The 24,997-nt window shown below is 42.0% G+C and overlaps 2 protein-coding genes across 7 annotated transcripts in view; one reads left to right on the top strand and one right to left on the bottom strand.

Annotated features, from left to right (window-relative positions):
* Positions 1 to 6,713, bottom strand: part of LOC106582686 (upstream stimulatory factor 2) — a 30,260-nt gene extending 23,547 nt beyond the window's left edge. For 2 of the 6 annotated variants that reach the window (XM_014165994.2, XM_014166030.2), the window contains exon 1: positions 6,007 to 6,713. In XM_014165994.2, the coding sequence (XP_014021469.1) occupies positions 6,007 to 6,047 (41 nt within the window). In that variant the 5' untranslated portion in view covers positions 6,048 to 6,713. The remainder of the gene's footprint in view (positions 1 to 6,006) is intronic. The other 4 variants (XM_014166012.2, XM_014166021.2, XM_014165986.2 and 1 more) reach the window with 4 other exon arrangements.
* A 6,863-nt stretch (positions 6,714 to 13,576) lies between these two features.
* Positions 13,577 to 17,818, top strand: LOC106582677 (electron transfer flavoprotein subunit beta). The gene is made up of 7 exons (XM_014165976.2): positions 13,577 to 13,738; positions 14,940 to 15,098; positions 15,511 to 15,669; positions 15,781 to 15,843; positions 16,305 to 16,463; positions 16,591 to 16,807; positions 17,072 to 17,818. The coding sequence occupies exons 1-6, from the start codon at positions 13,688 to 13,690 to the stop codon at positions 16,759 to 16,761; spliced, it is 762 nt and encodes a 253-aa protein (XP_014021451.1). The 5' UTR covers positions 13,577 to 13,687; the 3' UTR covers positions 16,762 to 16,807; positions 17,072 to 17,818.
* Positions 17,819 to 24,997: the final 7,179 nt, after the last annotated feature.

The following is a 24,997-nucleotide window of genomic DNA, read 5'->3' as shown; positions in this document are numbered from 1 at the left end:
CCTCTAATAAAGATCTAAGGACTGAGTTGTCAAGAAGAGGTACCAGCTGGTGGTGCCAGACTCCCTTAACTTCTTATGGCTCCAATCCCGTTATTAAGGGGATTGATTTGACAACATCCGGTGAAATGGCAGAGTGCCAAACTCCCCAAAAATTATAACAAATATTTAACTTTCATACATTCACAAGTGCAATACACCAAATTAAAGCATAACTTCTTGTTAATCTAGCCACAGTTTCAGATTTCAAAAAGGCTTTACGGCGAAAGCAAACAATGCTATTATGTGAGGACAGCACCCCATCAAACAACACAGACATTCATATTTCATCCCGCCAGGCGCGACACATAACTCAGAAATAACGACATAATTCATGCCTTACCTTTGACGAGCTTCTTCTGTTGGCACTCCAATATGCTTCATAAACATCACAAATGGTCCTTTTGTTCAATTAATTACGTCGTTATATATCCAAAATGTCCATTTATTTGGCGCGTTTGATCCAGAAAAACACCGGTTCCAACTCGCTCAATATGACTACAAAATCTCTCAAGTTACCTTTAATCTTTGTCCAAACATTTCAAACAACTTTAGGTATTTTTTTTACGTAAATAATCAATAAAACTTAAGGCGGGATAAACTGCGTTCAATACCGGAGGAAAACAAAGTGGAGCATGCTTTTTAGGTCACGCGCCTCTGTCAAACAGTACATTTCCCTCGAGCCTCATTCTGAACAGGGCTACTTCTTCATTACACAAAGGAAAAACATCAAACAATTTCTAAAGACTGTTGACATCCAGTGGAAGCGATAGGAACTGCAAGCAACTGCCTTAGAATTATGGATTCTCAATGAAACCTCATTGAAAAGGGAGTGACTTAAAAAAAAAGAAAATCCTGGATGGTTTGTCCTCGGGGTTTCACCTGCCAAATAAGGTCTGTTATACTCACAGACATCATTCAAACCTTAGAGTGTTTTCTACCTAAATCTACCAATTATATGCATATCCTAGATTCTGGGCCTGAGTAGCAGGCAGTATACTTTGGGCACACTTTTCATCCGGACGTGAAAATAGCACCCTCAAGCCATAAGAAGTTATAGCCATCGTTCTGAGGGGAACCCATGATGAAGCCGGCCACCAAGGCCAGACTAGAACACTCCACTTGGTACGTCAAAGGTTCTTCTGGACTGGAATGGAAAGTATGTCTCCTACTGTAAGCGCTGTGTGGTTGGCATGACAATCGAGCCAGAGGCTAGGGCACCGTTGGAATCTATACAGACCAGCACAGCGTTGGAACTGGTGTGCATAGACTTGTGGTCAGCAGAAGGAAGGGATGGAGAGAGCGTTGATGTACTTGTCATCACAGATCATTTTACGAAGCTGGCACATGCGTTTCCTTGCCCAAACCAGACAGCAAATGTCGTTGCCCAGAAGTTATGGAACCAGTTCTTCTGTGTCTACGGGTTTCCCCAGCGGATACACTCTGACAAAGGAGCAAACTCAGTCACTTAACCTCTCTGGGAATGTGGGACGCTTACGTCCCACCCTAGTCAACAGCCAGTGGAATCCCGTCGCGCGAAATACAAAACCTCAAATGCTATAACTTCAATTTCTCAAACATATGACTATTTTACACCATTTTATAGACACACCTCTCCTGAATCGAACCACGTTGTCCGATTTCAAAAAGGCTTTACAGCAAAACATTAGATTATGTTAGGAGAGTACCCTGCCAAAAAAAATAATAATCACACTGCCATTTTCAAAGCAACTAGATGCATCACAAATACCCAAAACACAGCTAAATGCAGCACTAACCTTTGACAATCTTTATCAGATGACACTCCTAGGACATCATGTTACACAATACATGCATTTTTTGTTCGATAAAGTTCATATTTATATATAAAAACAGCATTTTACATCGGCGCGTGACGTTCAGAAAATATTTTCCCTCAAATGCTTCCGGTGGATCAGCGCTACAATTTACAAAATTACTATTCGAAAACATTGTTAAACTGTAATATTGTCATTCAAAGAATTATAGATTAACATCTCGTGAATGCAACCGCATTGCCAGATTTAAAAATAACTTTACTGGGAAATCACACTTTGCAATAAACGACGTGGTATGCTCAGAAAAATAGGCTAGGCGATACATGTTAGCGCCATCTTGGAACCAGGAATCCCAGGTCCACAACAAATGTAGTTTTGTTCTAAAAAGTTAATTTATGTCCCAATAGTTCCTTCTTGTTAGCGCGTTCCGAAGGCTACTCAATGTACTGAAGCGTGCGGGACTTGTCGTCACGAATGTGCAAAAAATATATATTTACGTTCGTTCAAACATGTCAAACGTTGTATAACATAAATCTTTAGGGCCTTTTTCAACCAGAGCTTCAATAATATTCAAGGCGGACGATTGCATTGTCTTACTAAACGTTTCGGAACAAAAGGGTTCCCATGGGCGCCCGCGTCATAGTAGTAATAGCCCTCCCCCTGTGACCAACTTCCCAAGCCTCTCTTTGGGTCTGTTTCTACCATAGAAGACTCAAACCACTTTGTAAAGACTGTTGACATCTAGTGGAAGCCTTAGGAAGTGCTAAATGATTAATAAGTCCCTGTGTGTTTCAATGGCAAAGGTTTGAAGTGATTCCACACATCAGATTTCCATTTCCTGTTAGGATTTGTCTCAGGGTTTTGACTCCCATATGAGTTCTGTTATACTCACAGACACCATTCAAACAGTTTTAGAAACGTTAGAGTGTTTTCTATCCAAATCTAGTAAATATATAGTTACTGGGCAGGAGTAGTAACCAGATTAAATCGGGTACGTTTTTTTTCCGGCCGTGCAAATACTGCCCCACATCCCCAACAGGTTAATCGCAGAATTGCTACAAGTGTCAGGAGTCAAAAAGTCCCATACCACTCCATATCATCTTATGGGCGATGGTCAGACGGAAAGATTCAACCACACGCTCGGTAACATGGTCCGATCGTTGCCAGCGAGAGCAAAAGAAAGATGGCCCCAGATGATAGACGCTCACCTTCTCGTACAACTGTACCACACACACACGAAACGAAAGGATTCTCACCGTTCTTCCTGATGTTCGGCCAAATTCCACGGCTGCCAGTGGACATCATGTTTGGAAGTACCTTGAATTACGAAGACGTGTTGACTCATGACGAGTATGTTGACTTGTTCCAAAAAGACCTGCGAGAGGCTGTCAGGATCGCTCAGGCCAACACCACTGAAGCTCAGAAAAAGCAAGCAAGGCAGTATAACAAGAGAGTGAAAGGTACTGCCCTGGAGATTGGGGACCGAGTTCTCTTGGCAAACCCGAAAGGAAAGAGGAAAAGGTAAACTTGCCGACTTGTGGGATTCAACGGTCTATGTGATCACATGGAAAGACCCGTCTGTGCACATCTACAGAGTCGAAGATCCTACTACCAAGAAGAGTAAGGTAGTTCATCGAAACTTTATACTGCCAGTGAACTTCCTGCCGGTGGGACAGACAGACGAGATGTCCACAGTAGCCTCTACTGCTTCAGAGGAGGACATAAAATGCAGACAGCGGTGATGAAAGACCGGTATTCGATGTGGATGAGGATTCAGAGGATCGAAGGACTGCTGTCTGGATTCTCGAGGGCCAGAACCCTGAGGGGCCCACAGAAGCTGAAGCTCAAAAATCTTCAGGACTGGAAGATGGAGTGAACATGATCCTCAAAGCACAAGGAAGGACATGATCTCCCCGGACAAGCAGCTAACTCAAGCACAGGAAGCTCCTCAAGGATGCCTGGTGATGATTCAAGTGATACTTCTGAAGATGACAAGTAGAAAAGCAACGTCAGTGAGCAGTCTAGATGGCATCAGCAGTAGAAGTTCATCAGTCAGTGGCTCTGTATGCATAAGATCTACTAAGAAGAGAATGAGTAACCAGAGAGAGGTAGAGCGCAGAAACAGCCAGACGTCTGAGTTCACTGATACAGTCCTGAGACCCAGTGAAGGCACTTTGAGAACTCAAACTGGAAGAGTTGTGAAGCCTGTCAGAAGACTTTTAGAGTCAATGAGTCAAGTGATTGCTGAGCCGGACAAAAGAGAGCATCTAGCTGCCCTGATTCAAGCCTTATCAACTTTTGTTGAAGTGACAGTACCCCAGTGAAACAGAAGCCAGAGGATAGATTAAGGAAATGAGAAATACTTTATTAGGGGGTCATAGGTTGTATGTATATGGGCATATTTCTACCTGGCAAAGTCTCTTTGCTGTCCTTCTGGATGACTCTTGGTCAAGGTTACCCCTGTGGAGGAAGAACTCTTACCTTATGTCTTAAAGTTTGCCGAAATTAAGAAGGGGTGAGTGTAGTAGAGTTAAAATGGTTATTCCATCAAACTTCTAATTATTAGAATAGTACACAACGCAGAACAGAACAACCAGGTTGAGGGTCAGTGGCCAAAGCCCGTGAACAGGAATATTCCAAGTTCAGACAGAAGGGGGGAGTCAGATCGCTATGATCGCCAGGAACTTTACTTTTGGTCTCTATTTTTAATTGTTGTGCTACTGGTGATGCCCGTTGATGTTAGGTAGGCAGCTACAGTAGCTGAATGATGTTAAAATCTTTGGGTTTTGTTTCATTAAATGTATTTTATTTCATCTGGGTGCTTGCGTCACCTACTAACACCCTGGTACTACCCGTAGCTCCAGTTCTCCTCAGTCCGAGAAAACACAGAAAAAGGTATGTGTTGCAGATTACTCCTTTGTAGAAGTCCATAACGTGAAATAAATAAAACATCCCAAGGATAATGCTGTAGATATTGTTATAAGGGAGTGTGAGACTATTGAAACATGTAACTTTCAGAGTTTTACTGTTGTTATTAATATAGTTTACAGAGTGCTAAAAGTGTTGCTAGCTAGCATGCCTTTCTGTGATGCAGACGGTTAGCTGAGCTGCCGACTGGTGATGCATTATGGGAGATGTAGTTTTGGCCCTCTAAGGTCTGAATGGGATAAAGGCGATTTCACGTTGTAACTTGTTTGTGTTGCAGTGTTTTTGTACACTAGTTGTTGTATTTTGGTACTGTCAACACTGAAAGCACCTAGCAATGTATTGGGGATGTGAGACAGGATATGTGTTTTACCTTTCTTCATGCTCATGTGTAGAACAACTTGTCAGATGGTGCATTGGAGACTGATGTGTTCCTGTCCTGTCTTTTCACAATACTATTGCAGGTATGGTTCTATTGTCTAAGAATTAAGATTATACATTCTTTGTATTAAGGACTGGTTATTATTTTATACTATACATTATGGCTTTATGTATGAGTGTGATTGTGTGAGTCCGAGAAAACGCAGAGAGAAAGAACAACTTGTCAGATGGTGCATTGGAGACCGATGTGTTCCTGTCCTGTCTTTTCACAATACTATTGCAGATCAACATAAAAGCCTAAAAGACAGCCGTGGTGTCGCTCTTCATTTCTTGGTTCTCCTGTGGTACATAACAGACCCGCTACACAATGATTCTCTACACTATAGTTTCTTGTTTTGTGGCAGAGCGATTTCTACGTCCAAAAAAGAAAAATGAATGTAGCAACTACATTCTAGCTGTAAGCTAACAACTTTGTATATCTCTAACTAACTAACGTTACCTAGCAAGCTAACTAATGTTATTTCAGTGTCATCGAAACTGATAGCCATAGCTAGCTAGGTAACGTTAGTTTAGTTAGCTGCCTGGCGTTACTACTAGCAAGTTTGATTACTTACCTAGTACTGTAAATTATCTACCGTAGATAACCGTGTTTGCATGAAATGCTGCAATCGTTTACTATACTGTAACCATTTTCTAATTGGATTTGCTAGCTTAGCTGTCCAAAATTATGACTAAAATAAACCACTTTATTGTATCTAGTTTATACTTCACATAATCAAGCTGTTCTCTAGAAAATGGAGGCCAGGCCTTCGCTTGCTAGAGGAGACGTCCATACATGATGAAGAGGAAGTGGCGGGCATTGTATTACCTTGTCGCGGTGTCCAGACTCTGTTCGAGGTGCAAATCCATCAGGGTTGGAATAAAATGTGATATTCAGTGACACGGACGCGTAGATGGAAGTGCTGATCACGGGAACAAACACTCGGGTCATGTGAGAGAGACAGTCCAAGACACGTGAGGCATAGATCGGACTCGAAGTTAAAATGGAGACCGCTGGCTGGGGTTTATGTCGCTCTCGAAGCTTTCGTTCTCACGGTTTCACTCGCTCCGCTTGCACTGCTAAATTGAGTCTGTTCCGTCAGGATAGCAACTTGGACTGTTGGAAATGTTTCGTTGCAAGGTTATGGCACAGTAATTCGTCGAGTAATTTCGGTCAATGTTTTGTCACGCTCGGTTTTTTCTCCTCTCAAAACCTCTGCAGTAAACCAGCGTCCGTCGTGTCTCACAAAATATGGAGTGGACTGTTAGCGAATTTAATTCCCCGCCCTGCTCTGCATCTATTTTTGTTCAACTTTTGATCTTGGAAGAGGAGTATGTAGAAATGTGTATTATGAACAGTAGGCTACTTCTGCAATGTTGATTTGGTGTGCCCCTGTTTGAAATTAATTTCAACCTTCTCCATTATATCCATTGCGTGCCAACATTTGTATTATTACACAACATTACAATTACAACTCTGATCATTTTGTCCTGTCTACATTCATGTCTGATATTTACACCAAAGATGGTTTCGAAACTGTTCGGAGTACAAATCAAGCTCATGTGACGTGATGCTGCTGATCACGTTGGTTTACTCAGGTGAGAGCTGAGATCGAATCCGGGTTTTTGCTTTAACCACATGACTACCCTGTCAAATGAAAGTGATATACGATAACAAACAGCACCATTTTGTGGTGCACTGAGCATTTTGTAAACATTGAATCAATAAAATAAAAATTGTGTGCAGTCTACCTACGTTTTTTTATTTTAAGTGGTTGATATAATAGTTCCATTTAAATAGATACATTAAGAGGATATGTGTAGGAGATTCTTCCACTGATATTTTCTATTGACCACCAAGGAACATGTTGCATATTTGATATGATTTAATACAACTTTTTAGATTGGGTGAGCATGATAATTTTCTTGACAACTTCCCTAAATATGATCTACAGTAGCGCAATCGTAGGAGTTTTTTCAGGGATTACAGACCTGGGCCCGTTTTCTAAAAAGCATCTTAATGCTAAGTTAATTTTAGAACCATAAGATCCTATGGTTCTAACGATGAAGTTAGACTTAAGATGCTTTTGGGAAACAGGGCCCTGGAGCCTTTCAGTTGGGACAGCCTGGGTCAAATTCTGGGTTGACCTCGCTTTGTCCGCTTATGGCAACCATTGGTATTACTATGCATCTCAAATGCATTGCCAACTCACTCTTCCATTCCCCAGGATATACTGTATATCATGGGCTTGATGATGCTACTGGTTCCAAAGACTGTTTTCTCAAAGTCTGAGAGGCCCCCAAAGTGTATATATTTTCAGGTATGGTTTTAACTGAATGTGTGATTGTTTGGTCAACATGGTCATAAAAAAAATATTATCTACAGACCAGTGGCGGTCAGTGCCGTTTAAGATGAGGGAGGACAGTTTTTATTTCTATTACAGCATACTGGATGATTCTCATTCATATTCCATTCACCCAGTTCAATGTAATATTGATAGGTTTAGGCTACTAAATGATACTCAAATAATTTTCCCTATACCCATCATGAGGTTGCTACAACCTAGCCTATGAATGAAAGTTCACAAAGTAGGTGCACACACATCGAGAGACATTTGAGTTGACAGACAGTGACATATGAACAGACAGTGACATTCAATACCAATTTGCACAATTTTGCATGCATCTAGCTGATATAGGGTGTAATCATTAGTCCAACAGTTGCAAACAACATTGTCTATTGGACAACTTCAGGTATTTAAAAAAAGAAAAGTCAACAGAATCGGCGGAATGAATACACCCCTAATCAGGCATAAACATAGTTCACTTTCATAGCAGCCACGCTGTATTCCTTCTTGCATCTATGCGCTCTCCTCTCACCTTGTCCCATTGCTTGTGGACTTCAATGCACAACACATCAGCTCAGCTGTATGTGACCAGGCGAAAAAACCTTTCCAAGCCAAAACGCTGCACACATTCTACATCGTTGTTACCATATCAGCTAAAGTAACGTCATAGCTAATAGAACTAAGGCGTTAGTAAACCCACTACAATCATGCAGTAACGTTACAGTATACAGTCAGTCAGCAGTTACACCAGCAGGCCCCGGTGGCAATACATTAGTAATACCAAAAGCTTACCTTGACTTGGAAGAGTTCCAGTGTTGTGTTGGAAAGTCATAGCCAGCTAGCTAACATAGCATCCTTCTTTTTAGAGTAGGGTGTTTAAGTAGACTTAACTTGCTAGCTGCATTTGCTAGCTAAGTAAGTGAAACTGAAAGTGAAAAAGAAATGATGAAATTTCTCTCTTGCTTCTCCTTCATTTTGGGAGAAATTAATTTCTTTAAAACTGTTAAACTATTGTCTTTCTCTTTGAGTCAACTACTCACCACATTTTATACACTGCAGTGCTAGCTAGTTGTAGCTTATGCTTTAAGTACTGGATTAATTATCTGATCCTTTGATTGGGTGGATAACATGTCAGTTCATGCTGCAAAAACTCTGATAGGCTGGAGGACGTCCTCCTGAAGTTGTCATGATTACTGTGTAAGTCTATGGAAGGGGGTGAGAACCATGAGCCTCCTAGGTTTTGTATTGAAGTCAATGTACCCAGAGGAGGGCGGAAGCTAGCAGTCCTCTGGCTACACCATGGTGCTACCCTACAGAGTAATGTTGAGGCTACTGTAGACCTTTGCAAAATGGTGTGTTTTAATAAATCATTTGGTGAAGTGATTGTATTTAGTTTAGTTATATTTAACAAGGATTTACATTTTTATGAAATTCACTGAGGAGAATGGTCCTTCTCTTGCCTTCTCTTGCTCCTCTGAGGAACCTCTGCTAAAGACAATCTTGAGATTAGATGCCTATGATGTTTGAACCAGACTTCTATTCCCATAAATGATTACAAAAACAAACCATTTTTAAATTAACTAGTCAAGCCAGTTAAGAACAAATTCTTAATTACAATGACGGCCTACTGGGGAACAGTGGGTTAACTGACAGATTTTTACCTTGTCAGCTCAGGGATTTGATCCAGCAACCTTTTGGTTACAGGCTGAATACTCTAACCACTAGGATACCTGGTGCCAAAAAACAATGAAGTATTTTTTAACCCTATCCACTTTATATTGGCCAAGTGTTTGTTTTCATAATCTTACATAGCTGCTGCCACTCGCTGTGTATTATCTATGCATAGTCACTTTACCCCTACCTACATGTAAACTCAGCAAAAAAAGAAACTTCCTTTTTTCAGGACCCTGTCTTTCAAAGATCATTTGTAAAAATCCAAGTAACTTCACAGATCTTCATTGTAAAGGGTTTAAACACTGTTTCCCATGCTTGTTCAATGAACCATAAACAATTAATGAACATGCACCTGTGGAACGGTCATTAAGACACTAACAGCTTACAGACGGTAGGCAATTAAGGTCACAGTTATGAAAACTTAGGACACTAAAGAGGCCTTTCTACTGACTCTGAAAAACACCAAAAGAAAGATGCCCAGGGTCCCTGCTCATCTGCGTGAACGTGCCTTGGGCATGCTGCAAGGAGGCATGAGTACTGCAGATGTGGCCAGGGCAATAAATTGTAATGTCCATACAGTGAGATGCCTAAGACAGCGCTACAGGGAGAAAGGACGGACAGCTGATCGTCCTTGCAGTGGCAGACCACGTGTAACAACACCTGCACAGCATCGGCACATCCGAAAATCACACCTGCGGGAAAGGTACAGGATGGCAACAACAACTGCCCGAGTTACACCATGCACAATCCCTCCATCAGTGCTCAGACTGTCCGCAATAGGCTGAGAGAGGCTGGACTGAGGGCTTGTAGGCCTGTTGTAAGGCAGGTCCTCACCAGACATCACCGGGCAACAACGTCGCATATGGGCACAAATCCACCGTTGCTGGACTAGACAGGACTGGGAAAAAGTGCTCTTCACTGACGAGTCGCGGTTTTGTCTCACCAGAGGTGATGGTCGGATTCGTGTTTATCGTCAAAGGAATGAGCGTTACACCAAGGCCTGTACTCTGGAGCGGGATCGATTTGGAGGTGGAGGGTCCGTCGTAAATAGTCTGGGCATTTTGATTAATCATTCAGCAGTCTTATGGCTTGGGGGTAGAAACTGTTAAGAAGCCTTTTGGACCTAGACTTGGTGCTCCGGTACCACTTGCAGAGAGAACAGTCTATGACTTGAGTGACTGGAATTCTTGGGGCATTCCTCTGATGGAAGGCCTGGATGGCAAAAAGCTTGGCCCCAGTGATGTACTGGGCCGTACGCACTACCTTCTGTAGCGCCTTACGGTTGCATGCCAAGCAGTTGCCATACCAGACGGTGATGCAACCGGTCAGGATGTTCTCGATGGTGCAGCTGTAGAACTTTTTGAGGATCTGGGGACCCATGACAAATCTTTTCAGTCTCCTGAGGGGGAAAAGGTGTTGTTGTGCCCTCTTCACAACTGTCTTGGTGTGTTTGGACCATGATAGTTTGTTGATGATGTGGACACCAAGGAACTTGAAACTACGCTCCACTGGAGCCCCGTCATTAATGGGGCCTGTTCAGCCCTTCTTTTCCTGTCGTCCACGATCAGCTCCTTTGTCTTGCTCACATTGAGGGAGAGCTTGTCCTGGCACCAGACTGCCTGGTCTCTGACCTCCTCCTTTGTAGGCTGTCTCATCGTTGTCGGTGATCAGGCCTACCACTGTTGTGTCATCAGCTAACTTAATTATGGTGTTGGAGTTGTGCTTGGCCACGCAGTCATGGATGAACAGGGAGAAAAGGAGGGGACTAAGCATGCACCCCGGAGGTGCCCCAGTGTTTTAGGATCAGCGTGGCATATGTGTTGTTGCCTACCCTTACCACCTGGGGGCAGCCCGTCAGGAAGTCCAGGATCCAGTTGCAGAGGGAGGTGTTTAGTCCCAGGGTCCTTAGCTTAGGGATGAGCTTTGTGGGTACTTTGGTGTTGAACGCTGAGCTGTAGTCAATGAACAGCATTCTCACATACATGTTCCTTTTGTCCAGGTGGGAAAGGGCAGTGTGGAGTGCGATTGAGATTGCATCATCTGTGGATCTGTTGGTGTGGTATGTGAATTGGAGTGCGTCTAGGGTTTTCGGGATGATGGTGTTGATGTGAGTCATGACCAGGCATTCAAAGCACTTCATGGCTACAGACGTGAGTTTTACAGGGTGGTAGTCATTTAGGCAGGTTACCTTCACTTTCTTGGGCACAGGGACTATGGTGGTCTGCTTGAAACATGTAGGTATTACAGACTCGGTCAGGGAGAGGTTAAAATGTCAGTGAAGACACTTGCCAGTGATTCCGCGCACGCTCTGAGTACATGTCCTGGTAATCCGTCTGGCCCCACGGCCTTGTGAATGTTGACTTATTTAAAGGTCTTGCTCACATTGGCTACAGAGAGCATGATCACCCAGTCGTCCGGTACAACTGGTGCTCTCATCCATGCTTCAGTGTCGCTTGCCTCGCATTTAGCTCATCCGGTAGGCTTGCGTCACTGGGCAGCTCGCGGCTGGGTTTCCCTTTGTAGGCCGTAATAGTTTGCAAGCCGTGCCACATCAGACGAGCATCAGAGCCGGTGTAGTAGGATTCAATCTTAGTCCTGTATTGATGCTTTGCCTGTTTGATGGTTCGTCTGAGGGCATAGCGGGATTTCTTATATGCATCTGGATTAGTGTCCCGCTCCTTGAAAGCGGCAGCTTTAACCTTTAGCTCGGTGCAGATGTTGCCTGTAATCCATGGCTTCTGGTTGGGATATGTACTTAAGGTCACTGTGGGGATGATGTCGTCAATGCACTTATTGATGAAGCCGGTGACTGAGGTGGTATACTCCTCAATGCCATTGGATGAATCCCTGAACATAGCAAAACAGTCCTGTAGCGTAGCATATTACCTCAATTACCTCGACTAATTACCCCTGCACATTGACACGGTACCGGTACCCCCTGTATATAGCCTCGTATTGTTATTTTATTGTGTTAGTTTTTTTCTTACTTTAGCTTAAAAAAAAAGTGCAAATATATTCTTACTTACTTTAATTTTAAAAAATCAGCATTGTTGGTTAAGGGGCTTGTAAGCATTTCACGGTAAGGTTGTATTCGGCGCAAATACATTGAATTTTTTTTACATAAAGATTTGTTTTTCACTTCACATAAGCAGTTTATAAAGATGAGCTACTCCTTTAATTACACAATGAACTTTACCCTAGTTGACCCAAGATCGGAACACATTTCCTGGGCTTTGTGTCCAACTGAAATAGCAGGAACACCAGCTTGTTCTCTGTGATTGGTTACAGGTCACTTTTGCTGACAGTCTTCATGTTCACATAATTTAATTGGTTCCAACCACGGGCGGTCTCGTTTAGACCCGCCTTCTTTCTTTCAATGGAATAACTCTAAAATCTTCCCGACCTTTCGTGCGTTACCGTTCTCCTGCAGCAGGATAGTATGCTGGCAGTACGATCGCGGGTTTTCTTTTTCAAAGTAACAGTTCCCCTGCAAAGACATAATAAACTTCGATTTTTCTTTAACACTAGTGCAGTACAACTGTTTTTCACAGCATTGCAACCCACTCTGAAAAAAATGATTGATAATTTGACGTATTTTATTTGTAATATTGGATTATTTATACCAGTATGTTGAAAGCTATTGTGTAGGCTATATATATTTAAAGAAATACACTTTTAATAAAATACAAACATATCTTATTGGAAATCCTCAATAGAGTCCGCAAAACTTTAATTGGTCTTGTGCTGGGCAACTGGTTTAATACAGAGTACTGGTGACTCCTTACTCCACCCACTCATTTCACTGCAAAGCAATACACGGTATATGGGATACTTATTGGCTTGTAGAGAGAAAACTTGTCTGCCTGTCTCAACTAAAGTGGGGTGGGAAATACTCAGTAGGGTCTCTACTAACCAAACATGTGTGGTTTTTCAGGGCGATTGTTGCTGGCTGAGAATGAAGTCCTGCTGGGTATGTTCAACACAGTCCAACTCCAAAACAAACCATAATATTTGCTTAGTAGAGACCCTACTGAGTATTTCCCACCCCACTTTACCTGAAACAGGTAGAAAATGTATCTATGAGCCAATATGTAACCCATGTACAGTCTATTACAGTGTCTTGCATTGGGGGCTATTGGGGAGGGACACATACCAGTGTCAATGTTGCCTTTTGTTCATTATTGGTCTAAATATAAATAATTTTAAAACATATTTGGGATATGTTTTCATAAATTACTCATTGCATTTTCTTGTTGTCACAATAGAAGTGGCTATTGATTACAATTCAATCTGTTTTGAATGAGTTATTCACATTGCAACGTTTTGAAATACGTGCTTTTATTTTAAAGGTTTTATAATTACCATACCGAAGTGACGTTATCATTTGTGCTGCTAGCAGAATACTGTCTGCTGCCTCTTGGGTGAAAGCTCTTTGTGGTGACTGGGTAGCTAGCTACTGTACATTGCTGAACCGAAGAATCGCTAACAATGTCGCGGGTTCTTGTTGGAGTTAAACGTGTAATTGACTATGCTGTCAAGGTAGCTACTTCCCCACTGTCTTGTATTTAAAAGCAATTCAACATTTCACCTGCAGAATTTCCATTCGAGACTTCCTATGGCAGCTAGCTAACCACTAGCTAACGTTAGGTGGATGGATGAAGGGTTAGTTTAGCAAGCTAGCGTCCATTGTTTGAATGTCAAGTCTTCAACTAACAACCATAACTGCAAGGAAAATACCAAGGTCATTACAGGGTTATCTAGGTAACAGTTAAGGTTAATTTGTCTAGCGTGCTACTTCTAGAATTGGTAAAACGATAAATGACTGTCAAAATTAAAAAAGAAAGCTAACAATACATTGTCACTGTGTTGTTACAATGTATTGCTGCTGATTTTATTGCACATGTTAAGCTACATGTATAATCCTCATTCAGGCTTCATCACAATGATTTAAAAACATATAATCAACTAGGTGTCACAGCATCAAAACAGTTAGATAGTAGGCTATCACTATCCAAGCCACCCCTATCAGATAGTTCCAAGGTAATATATGTTTTGTTGTTGTAAAGGAACCCTAGCACCATATCTATTACCAGTTATTTCATACTACAGTCTGAGCACTCTTGCTTCAGCTGCACCCAACTAGATCTGTGTGGCCGTCTCTCGATGCACTCAGTTAAGCTATGTTTGTACCCTTCCCCGTCCCATATGCTGCCCCAACTCATCAGACAGAGGCAGGGAGGTGTGTGTGTGTATGAGAGAGACACACACACACACAGTCTTTGCCAGTCATGTATTATGAGGTGACTCATGTATATGGGATGGACTTATTGACAGAATTTTGGCGTTTTAAAAGGTTTATTTACAATGGCTTGTTCAATACTATTGGGTTAGTGGTAGGCTTTCAAAAGTGTTCCAGAATTGGTTTGACTGCCTCACAAATTCAATTGGAAAGCTCAGAGCACACCTACATTGGGCCCACAGCAACTATTTCCAAGTGCCCAGACTGCACAGTGTCCCCACACTCAACTCTGGCACATTGACTTCATGTCTCCAGCCTCTGTCTTTGTCTGTCTCTCTCTGACCCTTCTGAGTGACTATCCAGTAGTCACTTATGTTCAGTAGGGCAACGCTCTATGAAACTGAATTAGCATTCTTATTGGAGTTCAGGTAGTCCCACCGTTTTTCAGTCAGTTTTTTCCTGTTTGGTGCCTAATGAAGACTTCCCTGCCTTCTCCCTTAGATCCGCGTGAAGCCCGATCACAGCGGGGTGGTGACAGATGGCGTCAAGCACTCAATGAACCCCTTCTGTGAGATCGCTGTGGAGGAGGCCGTCAAACTCAAGGAGAAAAAGTTCATCAAAGAGGTGGTGGCCGTCAGCTGTGGGCCCGCGCAAGTAACGGTAAGAGTGACGTGGTGCTCTGGCCTGGCGATGTCATTTTGAAGACGGGCGGATTCAACGATGCAAAACATTTTCCTTATTCTACATGACATTATACATATCAGTTCTACTCAATTCATTTCTATCTTTACGTTTCTATCCGAACGTTCTGTAGCATTAGGCTACATCCTTAACAGGCCTTCAATAGCTGACATTTGGAGGGAAGCTTTGGATCATGTTTTTTCATTAGGATAGCTGTCATGAGTATGTTTTCATTCTATTGTAAGAAGGATTCTGCAGTTGGTCACCTCCAACTTGACTGTGCTAATGATTGTATTATTCTGTCATTGTTCTCAGGTGGTGTTCTTATATAATTTTGAGAACCCTACCGCTCAAGCGTTTGTATTGTGTGTGTGTGTGTGTGTGTGTGTAGGAGACCATCCGTACTGCACTGGCCATGGGGTGTGACCGCGGCATCCACGTGGAGGTCTCAGGAAAAGACTACGAGGCCATGGGACCCCTGCAGATCTCCAAAATCTTTGCTGCCCTGGCCAAGAAGGAGGAGGCCTCACTCGTCATCCTGGGCAAACAGGTCATCCGATGTAATAGATTGTACCACTGCCACACCAATGCCAGTTGACTTTGAAATCGAACCTCATCATCTCATGTAATGCTCACTGATTGTGTTGGTATTTTTTGACAGGCCATTGACGATGACTGTAACCAGACGGGTCAGATGACAGCAGCCTTGTTAGACTGGCCACAGGTCAGTAGTGGTTTCTTCTTGTTGTAACCCTTTTTCTCAGCAGGAATTACTAAACTGATCTCAGAGCATAGAGGCCTTGTTTACTGTTAACTGCTGACTTGGATACCATTGCAGACCAGGACCTTTACTCATGGTCTTTATAAGCATTAGCATATCGACTTAATGTCAGGTGAAGGGAAGAGCTGAACTAGCAGGCCTTAGATTATGTCACTACAGTCAACATGGTCTGCACTGAAAAGTAGACCGAAGGCCAAATAAAGGGCAAAATTAGGGTGTATTTACATGGTTAAACCACCAGATGTCACACTTGGATTGCCTCGTGGCCTACAACGGTTTTACAATTGTCAGGTAACAAAAACAAAGCCTTCTTTCCGTTTAAGTTAACTTGATAATTTCAGATAATATTTGATCTCAATGTGGATTATGACATCTTCTAAATGTAGGACCTCCCATTCTTGCAGGGCACATTTGCCTCTGAGGTGACCATCGATGGGGAAAAGGTGAAGGTGGTGAGGGAAATCGATGGTGGTCTAGAGACCATCAAAATCAGCATGCCAGCCGTCCTCACAGCAGACCTTCGACTCAACACACCCAGATACGCCACCCTGCCCAACATCATGGTAATACACACAATGTACATTTCCTCACAAAGTGTACACACACACACACACACACACACACACACACACAGCACACACACATACACAGCACTTTAATTTCTCATCTCCTTCTCCCTCCACCTCCCAGAAAGCCAAGAAGAAGAAGATAGCCAACATGAAGCCAGCGGACCTGGGGGTGGACATGGTGTCGCGGGTGGAGGTGTTGAAGGTGGACGAGCCCCCAACGAGACTGGCCGGAGTGAAGGTGGAGACGGTGGATGACCTGGTCGCCAAACTCAAGGCAAACGGAACAATCTAGAGGCCCTGTGGGAGCCAAAGGGGGAGTGCAGGGGACACACAGAGGGGTGAGTCTCAAAACCTAAAAACAGTATGACTGTTTGAGATAATATCGGTAACCCATTAGAACATGTCTGATGGATTCTCAGCATGACAGAGCACTGATGAATTTCATGTTCATGTAACAACTTAACCTTGTGAATCATATGCTTCTTCCACCAAATTGCCACAACTGTAACACAGACCTTTGCCATAGTGCGCTGTACTTGGCCAAGCTCAGTGTTTCTGTCTCTATTTGGCTGTAATATGTAATTTCCCCCTTTCTTTTGCAGGTCTCTGTTTGAGAGATGGAACAAAGTAATTTAGCAGACGTGGAGGACTGGTTGCATAAGGCAGAACCCATCGCCACCCGGCCCTCTGTGTTTAACTCCGACTTCCATGATAGTAGCCTACTGACCTGGAATGAAGGGATACTGAGAAACACTGTCCTATAGGAACCCACACAGCCCAGAGGGTGAAGAAGAGGGCCTGTTGTTATTGTGCAATTGAATTCACATGGTACATCTGTATTGTAATTAATGTATCTTCTCTGTGAGTGTAGCTAACTAGTTAGGGAGGACCTAGACTCAAAAAATGCACAACTTCCAAGCCAGTAATGTAAGTCAGTAACTTTCATTCACCCATGTTTTTGTATGTGTTGCACTGTACATTCAAGCGAGTGTCACAATAACATTTTAATCTGTAACATGGACCTTTGTAAATTCTATCATGAAACCCTACATTGACACATCTGGGCTATGCAGTTTGAGTTGGATGCTATGTGTAAATAAGAACCCAAACTTGCAGAGCTGAATGTGCATTCAGGGTGTGTGATATGTGTACTGACTTGGTTTGTATAAAGTTGATATAAATATAATTATTTCTGGGTTGGGTGGCAGCTCCGGTTGAACAGTGTCTCTCAGTAGATGTGGGAAAATGATCAAAAACACACACAAAGATGACTTTTTACCATAAGCGCCTCTTCTGTTTAGATTGTACAGGATCCTACCATAACAATAAAGATATCTTTTTCATATGTAGATCTGCTGTTTTCCAGTGTCATTCTATGTTGCTGTGTTCTGTCTTTCCACATCAGTGTTTTGGTTTTAAGATAGTCTCTTGAGTAGCTATTACTTGGCAACAACCATCCAGTCACTGACTATGTTTATTCCATGTGTAACTCTTGTATGTGTCGAACTGCTTTGCTTTATCTTGGCCAGGTTGCAGTTGTAAATGAGAACTTGTTCTCAACTGGCCTACCTGGTTAAATAAAGGTACAATAAAAAATTTGAGTGAATGTTCCGAACCCCCTAAATCCCTGGGGAAGATGGTACTCCATCTTAAATGTTTTCCTAACTGTGTAGCAAAAGTCATTTTATAATGAGGGGATTTGCTTATCTGGCCCAGGTTAGCCAGTGGGAGGAGTTTGCACCAGGTGAAAAGTTTTGGAACCGTGCTACCTCCCGGGCGTGAGACAGGTGGCCGTTCAAAGCCACGACGAAGTCTGCTCAAAACAAAAGTTGTGTAGCCTAGACTAGTGGCACATGGGAGTAACGAGTAGGATTCTGTTTTTACATGCAAAAGTGATTGCTTTTGATACAAATGCTTTATCTGCCTTCCCAATGAGAACAACTCGTTTGAAAATTCCAACATAACATATATTTTATGAGACGTAGGTTTCTAGATGATGCTGACAACCTGACCAAGCCACACAGATCACTGTTCGATTTGAGAAGAGCGCTCCTCCCTCACTGCTTTTGCCCGTTCACGTCACGGGCCATCGACCGGTGCACTGCAGCTCGGGTTAATAGAACTCCTTCAATGAAACTATACTATTTCAGTGGTAACCAATAACTGGGGTATCTGTGTGTGTGATTGGCTCACTCCTTGGGACCAGACACCAAGCTTGTCTCCAGAGAGGAAGAGGCCCAGCTCGGCGGGAAATCTTTCTCCCTCCAGCCGGTAGCGTTTTTTCGCCCACCATGCAAAGCATTTTTGTACTGAGGTTAATGAGTGTCGAATTTGGTCAACAAAAATGAATGATTTGCTACGTGAGGTTTATTTGATCAAATAGAAGTTACAAAATCTTAAATTATTACGAGTGTACCGAAAAGTAGGGCACATGACATCCCGGCAACTTTGAGAAAAACACTTTATATCAGAGTTGTTTCAATGGCTGGCTATTCATGGCATGAGGCTAGTAGCTTAGCTTTTATTTGATTTTTATTAACAACAAATCAATACAGGAAGTACATGTGGGAACACAAGTATATATAAATATTATACAAAGGACAATTGGGCTAGGGGGTACAATATCACATTACACAAGGACCTGTTTAGGATAGTGGGCAGTATTTTCATGGCCGGATAAAAAAAACGTACCCGATTTAATCGGGTTATTACTCCTGCCCAGAAACTAGAATATGCATATAATTATTTTATTTGGATAGAAAACACCCTAAAGTTTCTAAAACTGTTTGAATGGTGTCTGTGAGTATAACAGAACTCATATGGCAGGCCAAAACCTGACAAGATTCTATATGGGAAGTGCCCTCTCTGACCAGTTCTTGGCCTTCTGTAGCCTCTTTATCAAAAATACAGGATCTCTGCTGTAACGTGACATTTTCTAAGGCTCCCATAGGCTCTCAGAAGGCACCAGAACGTGGAATGATAACTCTGCAGTCCCTGGGCGAAAAACAGTAGGGGTTTTGGAAAGTGGTCGTTCTGAGAACAATGACACTGGTGCGCGCGTGCATGTGACGACTCCATTTTTCTTCTTTCAGTGTTTGAATGAATACAACGTCTCCCGGTTGGAATATTATCGCTATTTTACGAGAAAAAACGCATAAAAATTGATTTTAAACAGCGATTGACATGCTTCGAAGTACGGTAATGGAATATTTTGATTTTCTTTGTCACGATATGCGCCGGCGCGTCACCCTTCGGATAGTGTCTTGAACGCAAGAACAAAACGCAGCTATTTGGATATAACTATGGATTATTTGGAACCAAAACAACATTGGGTGTTGAAGTAGAAGTCCTGGGAGTGCATTCTGACGAAGAACAGCAAAGGTAATCCAATTTTTCTTATAGTAAATCTGAGTTTGGTGAGTGCCAAACTTGGTGGGTGTCAAAATAGCTAGCCATGATGGCTGGGCTATCTACTCAGAATATTGCAAAATGTGCTTTCACCGAAAAGCTATTTTAAAATCGGACACTGCGATTGCATAAAGGAGTTCTGTATCTATAATTCTTAAAATAATTGTTATGTTTTTTGTGAAAGTTTATCGTGAGTAATTTGGTAAATTCACTGGAAGTTTTCGGTGGGTATGCTACTTCTGAACAAAACATGCTAATGTAAAAAGTTGGTTTTTGATATAAATATGAACTTGATTGAACAAAACATGCATGTATTGTATAACATAATGTCCTAGGAGTGTCATCTGATGAAGATCATCAAAGGTTAGTGCTGCATTTAGTTGTGGTTTTGGTTTATGTGACATTATATGCTAGCTTGAAAAATGGGTGTGGGATTATTTCTGGCTGGGTACTCTCCTGACATAATCTAATGTTTTGCTTTCGTTGTAAAGCCTTTTTGAAATCGGACAATGTGGTTAGATAAAGGAGAGTCTTGTCTTTAAAATGGTGTAAAATAGTCATATGTTTGAAAAATGGACGTTTTTGCATTTTTGAGGTGTTTGTAATTCGCGCCACGCTATACCATTGGATATTGGTGAGGCGCTCCGCTAGCGGAACATCTAGATGTAAGGGACATACATACACTTATAATTCTAACGGCTTTTTTGTTAATTGTCATAAGATATAGTTACATTTATTTTTGTAAGGTAAGAAAATGTGGTGTTTTGTTTGTAAATTTACATTTGTGAATATGAAATTTGGCCAAAAGAATAATGAAATGAATTACATAAAATTGTTTCAGCTTATTTCTATATTAGGTAAAGAATCTAAGCAGCGCATCTCTCCACAATAGTGTAAAATCTTCATGAATGTGTTCAATTATAAATCTACTGATGTTTTGCCACAGTTTCCTTAAATCAATACAATGCCAAAAAAAAAAGACCCAACACCGTTTCTGGGCGGTCATTACAAGGTACAATTTCAGTTTATGTTTTCCTTGAACTTCTTCATATAGTGGTTGGCAGGATAATATTTATGAACAATTTTAAAGGAAACTTAATTAATTTTGTTAATAAGTAGGTATGTGTGTGGCAACATCCAAACTTTTTTCCAACAGAGATCAATCAAACCGTTCCAATAAGGCATGACATAAGGTATAGATACAACATCCTGCTGAAACAAGGTTCGTATTGCTCTGTTGTTGAATGGACCAAAAGAGAAACAAATCTTTCTTACTGATGAGTCAACAGGGTTAATGGAAGGTAGGTTCTGAGGGTCAGGTCTTGACATGGTCCTGAATAATAAAGCAACACCTGAGGGAGTGGCATCTAATACAATTGCAAAATCTAGGTGTTACAGGGACCTTGTAAAGCGATAAGAATTCCTTATAACTAAGTAAAAAACCCTCTGCATTTACAAGTTGGCTGGAGAATCAGATGTTACCTGAAAGTTCTAGAGCACTAGAGTTATTAGGCTAAAGCAGCACAATGGGTTCTTAGACTGTCTATAGAAAAACATGTTGTTTTTTTCTTTTTACACGAAGCTCAATAGTCTTCCTCTCCACCCCTCTCTCCAGGCCCCACCATCTCAGATTCCCGTCTTTTCCCTAATCAAGATGGAACCATCATCACAATGACCTGGGATGTCCCTCCCACCTTGTGATTACAGGTAAAGCTGCTGAGGTACCTATGCTCACAAATGTTCCTGTAAAAACAATATTGACAGCATATAAGAATAGTATTTTCCACAATTTAGGCATTGTAATTTGACGACATGGGAACCTCCAAATGTTCAACCTTTTTGTTAAAATAATTTTGATCTCACTGCTGAACAACTAGACCTCACCAGTACTGCTGCTGGGAAAAGATGCAAATCCAAACACAGGAGATGTGGGTGTACTGTAAATATTGCTTAATGTCTGAGACCATCTGGACTATCGGGCTTTGTTCTAGAGTGTACAATGCTTTGGTGTGAGAAACTGATATTGTAGCCAATTTTTATAAATGAGCCGGCTTTTTTGTTGCTATTTTCCTTGGGTCTGTAAAGCTGTCCTCAAGCAGTTGGCTGAGAACTCTGTATAATATTACTCAGTAGTGACAGCTTTGGGAAACAATTTTACATTTTACCTGGTTTTACATGTATCTTGGCTGTAGTTAATGTCAAATGATATGGAACATCCCTGTAAGTACTGCTCAACGCTGATTTCTCTCCCTCCGTTGCTTTGAAGGCTTTGTCATCCAGATGAGTGGACCAGACCTCCTCACTGTCACTAAAAATGGCAGCCGAAGGAAAAGAGACACAGAGGGATTCCGGAGAATTCAGAAGAGGCCCGGTTCCTCCCGGAGCACTGATATCTCTGTTCGGGATCCAAAATCCACATACTACTTCCGGGTCATCCCCATTGCTGGCAGAACTCAGGGGGAACCATCAGCAGTGCAGAGAATTGGACCCGGTATTTGAACTGACTTGGATAACATTCCTATTCAGGTCAGATTGTTTGGGAGGTGCTAATCTGGTTGCCACTTACTAGAAGGCTTGGCATTGTTCCATGTGAGCAATGAATTCATTTCTTTGTAAGATAGTCTGTTGTATTGTTGAAAGAGACTGGGGAATTACCTGTATGTTAACATAAATGGAAACTACATGATACTGGTAAAGTTAAACTTATAGTCAACATTATGCTTCCACGTCACCTTTGACGCATCAGTGGCGAGTAGGCTCTGCTGCTCTAACAGATTGTACTGTGTCTGTGCTGGTATGACAGGTGGTCTGAGCGGACCACAGATTATACACCTCGCTGTCGGGATCCCCTGTAGCCTCCTCTTCCTCCTCCTCCTCATCGGCCTCATATACCTCTGTGTCTACTGCTGCCGGAATCAGGTGGTTTTCACTATAAAATGGAGTTTCTGTTTCATAGGTCAACAGAACAGATATCCAGTGCCCAGAGCAGTAGAGAAGATAATGTCAGTAACTGGGGAAATGTCATGTTCCTACCAGTACTTAAGCCCCCCCCCCCCCCTATGATGCAGGTGATGTCAACCCAACCAGACATAAACACTCCCAACCACCTGCTGACTGGAGGACTCAAATCACTGCCTGATTACAACAGAATAGCATTACAAGCGGTAATTCACCCCGCATTGTCATGACATACACTTACAAAATACCTTAAGTACACAGGGCCCGTATTCACAAAGCATCTCAGAGTAGGAGTGCTGATCTAGGATCAGTTTTGCCTTTTAAACCATAAAGAACAAGACTCCTACTCTGAAATGATTTGTGAATATGAGCCCTGTGGAATTGCTATTGTGTTAGAACTGTTATATAGAAATCTAGAAGAGTGACATACAAGATGTCTATTCCAGGCTCCGTCTGAGCGGTCAATCCCTCTCCCCACGTTTGTCGCTCCTCCCCCTGTGAGAACTGCCACAATTGTGTAAATGGAATAAAACCGTTATTTTCACTGTGATGTGCAATATTATATGTCCTAAAGGTTTTTATATTTTATATTCTTCATATTATTTTATCACTAACGTGAAAAGCTCTTATGTAAGGTTGATCAATATGGGGATATGATGCTCTCTGTAACTGCAGAAATGACTATGGTGTTTCTTAATCAAAATTGTGTTTCTGCTTGTGTAACCGATGTGAAATGGCTAGTTAGTTAGCAGTGGTGCGCGCTAATAGCGTTTCAATCAGTGACGTCACTCGCTCTGAGACTTGAAGTAGGGTTTCCCCTTGCGTTGCAAAGGCCGTGGCTCTTGTGGCGCGATGGGTAACGATGCTTCGGTGGGTGTCAGTTGTTGATGTGTGCAAGGGTCCCTGGTTCGAGCCTGGGTTGGGGCGAAGAGAGGGACGGAACCTACACTGTTACACTTCAACCAAGTTGAAAATACGTATGTGTATATCTGAACACCAATCTCTGTGATCAGCATACTTTGTACTGCTATTTATTTTAAATAAATCTTATAAAAATGACTGTCTATTGTATAGATACCCTGAGTGTATAAAACATTATGAACACTTACTCTTTCCATGACCTAGACTGACCAGGTAAATCCAGGTGAAAGCTATGATCCCTTATTGATGTCACTTGTATAATCCACTTCAATCAGTGTAGATTAAGGAGAGGAGACATGTTAAGGAAGGATTTTTAAGCCTTGGGACAATTGAGACATGGATTGTGTATGTGTGCCATTCAAATGGTGAATGGCAAAACTAAAGATTTAAGTGCCTTTGAACGAGGTATGGTAGTAGGAGACAGGCACACTGGTTTGTATCAAGAACTGCACCGCTGCTAGTGTTTTTCACACTCAACAGTTTCCCATGTATATCAAGAATGGTCCACCACCGAAAGGACATCCAGACAACTTGACACAACTGTGGGAAGCATTGGAGTCAACATGGGCCAGCATGAGTTGAGTAGAGTTACTTTATTAATCCCAACTTGGGAAATTGTTATCACAGCATGCATCATCAACGACAGAACCTGCAACAATGACCAACACATGATCAAAAATAAAACCCATTAAGACAAAGGCACATGCCCCAACCATAATATCCCTAAAAGAATAGTCTGATTCAAATTCTGTTTTCTATCCCAGTCTGGGGAAAAAGGTAACATTTTCCAATAGAAAGACCTCATAAAACAGTTATTCCATTACATTCATTAAAAAGCCTCATGGTTGTGGGTAAAAGTGACCGTCTAAACCTCTGTGGAACATCTGGGCAGGATGAACCTGCTACTGAAACTGCTCCTGTGCTGCATTAGAGTGTTGTGGAGCGGGTGTGTGTCATTGTCCATGATCATGTGTGTTTTTACATGTCCTGCATTGCTTCTGGGCTGCAACCAATTGTAGGACTGGCTTTATTAATGATTTGGTCCAGCTTGTTTGTCTTCCTTAGCTTAATTCCCTTTTCAGCAAACAATGGGATAGGTCACTACACTCGTCACGACACTGCTATAGAACATATGAAGCATTTTGTCACATAGATTAAGTATATCTAAGCTTCCTTAGGGCTTTTTAGTAGACGCTGTGAGGATTCTCCTTCCAGTTCAGTTTGTTGTCCACTATTACACC

The sequence above is a fragment of the Salmo salar genome, chromosome ssa02 (genome assembly GCF_905237065.1).
Source record: "Salmo salar chromosome ssa02, Ssal_v3.1, whole genome shotgun sequence".
NCBI lineage: Eukaryota > Metazoa > Chordata > Actinopteri > Salmoniformes > Salmonidae > Salmo > Salmo salar.
The sequence above is the reverse complement of the archived record's forward strand: the minus strand, read 5'-3'. Positions and strand labels throughout refer to the sequence as shown.